The sequence below is a fragment of the Tachysurus vachellii genome, chromosome 8 (assembly GCF_030014155.1).
Source record: "Tachysurus vachellii isolate PV-2020 chromosome 8, HZAU_Pvac_v1, whole genome shotgun sequence".
Classification (NCBI taxonomy): Eukaryota; Metazoa; Chordata; class Actinopteri; order Siluriformes; family Bagridae; genus Tachysurus; species Tachysurus vachellii.
The window spans coordinates 29,839,002-29,845,037 of NC_083467.1; the positions used below are offsets into that span (position 1 = coordinate 29,839,002).

At 40.2% G+C, this 6,036-nt stretch overlaps 1 protein-coding gene across 1 annotated transcript in view; it reads left to right on the forward strand.

The window, feature by feature from the left end:
* Window positions 1-5,907, forward strand: part of si:dkey-69o16.5 (Alpha-aspartyl dipeptidase-like) — a 14,205-nt gene extending 8,298 nt beyond the window's left edge. The window contains exons 2-8 of the mRNA XM_060877146.1: window positions 1,138-1,226; window positions 1,330-1,404; window positions 1,507-1,586; window positions 2,055-2,228; window positions 2,385-2,444; window positions 2,549-2,631; window positions 5,496-5,907. Coding sequence (XP_060733129.1) covers window positions 1,138-1,226; window positions 1,330-1,404; window positions 1,507-1,586; window positions 2,055-2,228; window positions 2,385-2,444; window positions 2,549-2,631; window positions 5,496-5,562 — 628 coding nt within the window. The 3' untranslated portion in view covers window positions 5,563-5,907. The remainder of the gene's footprint in view (window positions 1-1,137; window positions 1,227-1,329; window positions 1,405-1,506; window positions 1,587-2,054; window positions 2,229-2,384; window positions 2,445-2,548; window positions 2,632-5,495) is intronic.
* The last annotated feature ends 129 nt before the right edge of the window (window positions 5,908-6,036 follow it).

A 6,036-nucleotide genomic window follows, 5' to 3' on the forward strand; every position in this document is an offset into this window, starting at 1 on the left:
CCCGGTAATAATTAATTTGTAATATTTATAACACTAGCTTACTACCTTTATGTTTTTATGAAATACAGCAAAAACGTGTCAGACACACAGTGTCTGGTTACTGGTTAGAGACAGCTGAAGGTTTGATAGGTTTGATAGCATGACATGACATATATTGTCATGTCAATCCAAAGGCCTTAAACGCTTGAACCCGGGAAATGCTGCTTGCAGCTTTAATTAATATTTAAATTTGTTTGATGATCTGAAACATTAACATTGTGTGTGTATGACGTGACGAAGGAGTCTCCAGCGTGAGTAGATGTGTGTGTATGACGTGATGAAGGAGTCTCCAGCGTGAGTAGATGTGTGTGTATGACGTGATGAAGGAGTCTCCAGCGTCAGTAGATGTGTGTGTATGACGCGATGAAGGAGTCTCCAGCGTGAGTAGACGTGTGTGTATGACGTGATGAAGGAGTCTCCAGCATCAGTAGATGTGTGTGTATGACGTGATGAAGGAGTCTCCAGCATCAGTAGATGTGTGTGTATGACGCGATGAAGGAGTCTCCAGCGTGAGTAGACGTGTGTGTATGACGTGATGAAGGAGTCTCCAGCGTGAGTAGATGTGTGTGTATGACGTGATGAAGGAGTCTCCAGCATCAGTAGATGTGTGTGTATGACGTGATGAAGGAGTCTCCAGTGTCAGTAGATGTGTGTGTATGACGTGATGAAGGAGTCTCCAGCGTCAGTAGGTGTGTATGACGTGATGAAGGAGTCTCCAGCGTGAGTAGACGTGTGTGTATGACGTGATGAAGGAGTCTCCAGCGTCAGTAGATGTGTGTGTATGACGTGATGAAGGAGTCTCCAGCGTCAGTAGATGTGTGTATGACGTGATGAAGGAGTCTCCAGCGTCAGTAGATGTGTGTGTATGACGTGATGAAGGAGTCTCCAGCGTCAGTAGATGTGTGTATGACGTGATGAGCTGGGTGTCTGAACCAATGTGAGCTTTAAACAGGAAGTAAACAGTTCTCGTGTGTTTGATACTGCAGATGGATCACAGGCTTATAAAGAGCGACATCTACTGGTGAAGTGGTGACACTGTGTTATTTATAATATGAAGCTGGTATAAACATTGTGTCATGGCGGTGCTGTGTGTCTCAGACAGGTGAAGAGGATCCTGTTCGTCCCATACGCTCTACATGACCGGGACCAGTACACCAAGACGGCCAGAGACAAGCTGAACAGTCTGGGTTCGAATCCCCTCTGTGCATTTATATAACTGAATAATCATCACTCAGTCTAATTCCCCACTAAACACACCGTGCGTGTGTGTGTGTATGTGTGTGTGTGTAGGTTATGAAGTGGACAGTGTTCACGAGGCTGCAGACCCTGTCGAGGCTGTGCGTAAAGCTGAGGCCATATTCATTGGTGCGCCACATGATACACGTTTAGACACAAGACATACCCATTACCTTTGATTTACAGGAAATACAATTAAGGCTTGTGTATTTGTGTACATGTGTGTGTGAGGTGGAGGAAACACATTCCGCCTGCTCAAAGCCCTCTATGATAACAACCTGGTGACTGAAATTAGAAAAAGAGTGCTTCAGGTAAATACAGAACTCTAAATATACACTCCGTGTGTGTGTGTGTGTGTGTGTGTGTGTTGTAAACCAGACTGTGTAATGAAGTTTGTCCTGTATTCTTTAATACATATATTATACATTATATTGTTCTGAATTATGTGAGTCACAATTAATTTGATTCATTCAGGATTTCATTAAAATAAAAGATTCTGTTCATTTGATTCTTAAAATTCACCAAATTCAGCATATGTAAAAAAGTTATTAAACTGATTCATCTTTTCTGTCTGACGATTTGTCAGTCTTATGAGCTGAGATATATCGGACTCCTCCGATTCGTTCATTGCAAGTCACATGAACCATTTTAAACTCCGAGTTATATAAAATGTGATCCATTTGACTCATATGATTCATGATTAAACTGATACATGATCCATCTGGAGATGCAATTAATTTGACTTGTTTAACTCATTTGTGTGTGTGTGTTTATTACAGGATGGAATTCCATATATGGGGTCGAGTGCCGGCACTAACGTGGCTACAGTTAGCATTAACACCACTAATGACATGCCCATCGTTTATCCCTCCAGCTTCTCCGCCATCGGCCTCGTCCCATTCAATATCAACCCACACTACCTGGATTCCGACTGTAACAGCAGGCACATGGGGGTCAGTATGGCCACGCCCACCTGTATACGTATACATATATATATACACAATCACTCTGGTGTACTGCGTACTTATGTGTCTATACAGTGTATATAATGTGTGTGTAATGTGTAGTTGTAACATACACTTACTGTGTGTGTGTGTGTGTGTTTATAGGAAACACGTGAGCAGAGAATCACTCAGTATCATGAGGAGCCTAGCACGCCATGTGTGCTGGTGAGTTTTCTTACTGTCTTATACACACACACACACACACACACACACACACACACACACACACACACACACAAACACACAGTAACACTGAGGCTTATGTTCAGGGTCTGAGAGAAGGATCCATGCTGCTGGTGGAAGGAAACACAGCCACATTACTCGGCACCACCAGTGCTCGACTCTTCCAGAGGTAACACTCAAAATTTTGAGTTTTTCTTCCTTTAAACAAAAAAATATCTGAAGACTGAAACTGATGTAAAGGTTTGGTGATAAAATGTTTCAACAGGACTGACACACACACATCTACAGAAACACCAACATAAACACTGCAGTCTGGTATTTTAACACACCTCAGTACTCTGAGAAACACCTTATTTAGTGTAACAACACTAACACTGACTTGTACTGGTGTCTGTTTCAGTAAAGACTTTAGGAAGTGAATCTAATGAGAAGATATGAACACACACAGCTTCATTAACACTCTGGACTTTATTTATCTGTATAAACAGTTAAATGTAGTCATTTTTAACACAAAACATCTACACAAACTCTCAGGGAAGGAAGATTTTAATTAGATAAACAAAAATGTCAAGAAATCAAACCAGTACAGAGCTGAACAAACACACACACACACTCACACATACACACACACATACACACTCACTCATAAACACACACAATCTTACACACAGACAAACACATTCATATGCACACACACACACACATACACACACTCAAACACAAACAAACTCATACACACCCAAGCACACACACACACACTCATACAGACACTCAAACATACACACACTCATACAGACACACAGACACACACTCATACACACAAACACACACACACACACTCATACACACACATACACACTCACTCATAAACACACACAATCTTACACACAGACAAACACATTCATATGCACACACACACATACACACACTCAAACACAAACAAACTCATACACACCCAAGCACACACACACACACTCATACAGACACTCAAACAAACACACACTCATACACACAAACACAAACACACACACACACTCACTCATAAACACACACTCATACAGACACTCAAACATACACACTCTCATACAGACACTCAAATATATACACACACTCATACACACATATACACACGCACATACATACAGTACACACACACACACAATCATATACATACACACTCACACACACACAAACACACACAATCATATACATACACACTCACACACACACACTCACACACACACAAACACACTCATACACACACAAACACACAAACAAACACACTTGTACACTCATACGGACACTCATATACACACACATACAGGTACGGGTGGTTTATTAGGACTTTATCACCAAATAAGTACCACACTGAGTTATAGGGACTCACTTTTCCCTTTTCCATAAAGATTAATATTAAACTACTCCTTATGGCATGGGGTAAAAACCTGACTGCTCAGTGTTCTGTTCTAGTGAAACAGTCTGGAAATATTAAGACCTGACATTCTAAAGGACTGTGAGGACAGGGCTGGAGAATGTAGGAGTGGGCGGGAGAATGTAGGAGTGGGCGGGAGAATGTAGGAGTGGGCGTATCCTGATTTAGTCATGACTTATGAGGACTTACTGTAGTTAATCTGGGCATCATCTACTAGCACACACATCATTAACAATGAGAATCATAGTTGTTTCATTTTACCCATAGGAGTACCACATTGCTTCATTTCAAATCTTCAATGTAAGCATATAGAAAAAAGCAATTGTTGATCTTGTGAGACACTTCAGAAAACAACCCTGGGATGGAGCCTGATTATAAAACCTGATTATAAAAAAGCAAAAGGAGAGTAGACTAGATAACAGTTGTCTCCTCAGTAAGAACATATTCATGCATGCATTTGTTTAGGAATGAGGGTTAAATACATTACTGAACAGTTTGAGATGGTTTTTATTGTAAGTAACAGGTATTTCTCATCATTGAACCTTGTATTTTTTCCGTATAAATATATTGAATTTATTCATTAGAATTAAGGCGTTTTGACTATACAAAACTTTAACATAATGCAAAATACTGGTATTTGATGGCATTTCCTTGTTATTGTGAACAGTAATAAATTAAATAGTAAATATTATAATATTTTATATATATATAGATCATATTAGCTTGTCTAGTCGACATGCACAGAAAGATTAAAGTTAGTTTAAAACACTATCCAAGTCACACAGCACCATAAAGATATAGTAAATAAACAAATAAACCTATCTTCAACATGAGCAAGTGACAGTCTTCTGTGGTGAAGTTCATTGGAATTAAGCTATTAAATTATAAGTGACGTGACATACGGCTAAGTACGGTGACCCAGACTCAGAATTCGTTCTCTGCATTTAACCCATCCAAAGTGCACACACACAGCAGTGAACACACACACACACAGTGAACACACACCCGGAGCAGTGGGCAGCCATTTATGCTGTGGCGCCTGGGGAGCCGGTGGGGGGTTCGGTGCCTTGCTCAAGGGCACCTCAGTCGTGGTATTGCCGGCCCGAGACTCGAACCCACAACCTTAAGGTTAGGAGTCAGACTCTCTAACCATTAGGCCACAACTTCCCCTACTTTGGCTGACATTAAACACAGCCAATCGCTGACGAGGATTCCACACCACGATGCGAACTGATTAGCTGAAATATTAATGAGGCTGCAATAGCAACAAATTTTCAAAGAGGGAGATTATACAGTCGGAACATAAAATGGACACACTCCGAAACAGGTACAACCGAGTTATTAGGAGTTTTAAAGAAAAAGCGTGTGTGTATATGAGTGTGTGTATGAATGTGTGTGTGTGTATGTGTGAGGAGGTTTGGCACAACTTCACGGATATTTTGGTAATAAAATCGAAACTTCAGTGTCAAGCTTTAATCCTTAACACTCACATTTACATTTATATTGATCTAAATATTCATTAACACTTTAATCTGTTCATAATATTTACACCAAGATTCAACATTGTTATAAAGCTGTTTTTATTTGTTATGTTTTCGCAGGGGAAAGCAGACGAGTGAACATGAACCTGGCAGCGATCTGAGCTTCTTACTGACTGATCCACAGTAACAGAGACCAAGACAGTCATCAACACCTCAGAGAATTACTGAGACTGTGTGAATCCCTCTAATGATCTAACAGTAAACTGAAGACGTTTGATTTTTAATATTATCTAAACTGATATTTTTCTGAATGTTCTGGTGTGAATTGCGACACTTTACACGAGCATCAGTTCTGCAGGAAGGAATAGTGACCATGAAGTCTTTATGACACTTTATAACACTGCAGCTTCTGAAGTGTTATACAAGCCATGATGGAGGCGGAACTTGTAGCACTTTCGATGCGATTAAATCCTGTATTAATTACTCTATAGACTTGAATCAGATCCTGAGATTAAAGCCGACGTTCACAAAACTTCTTGTTATATTTTGTGTGAAGTAACACACCACGATGACGATGAGACTCGATGCTGTAGGTATGAAATCCCTAAAAAGACAAGAAGGCTTCATGAGAGCGAGACGTCTGAATAAAAAACAAAAGTCT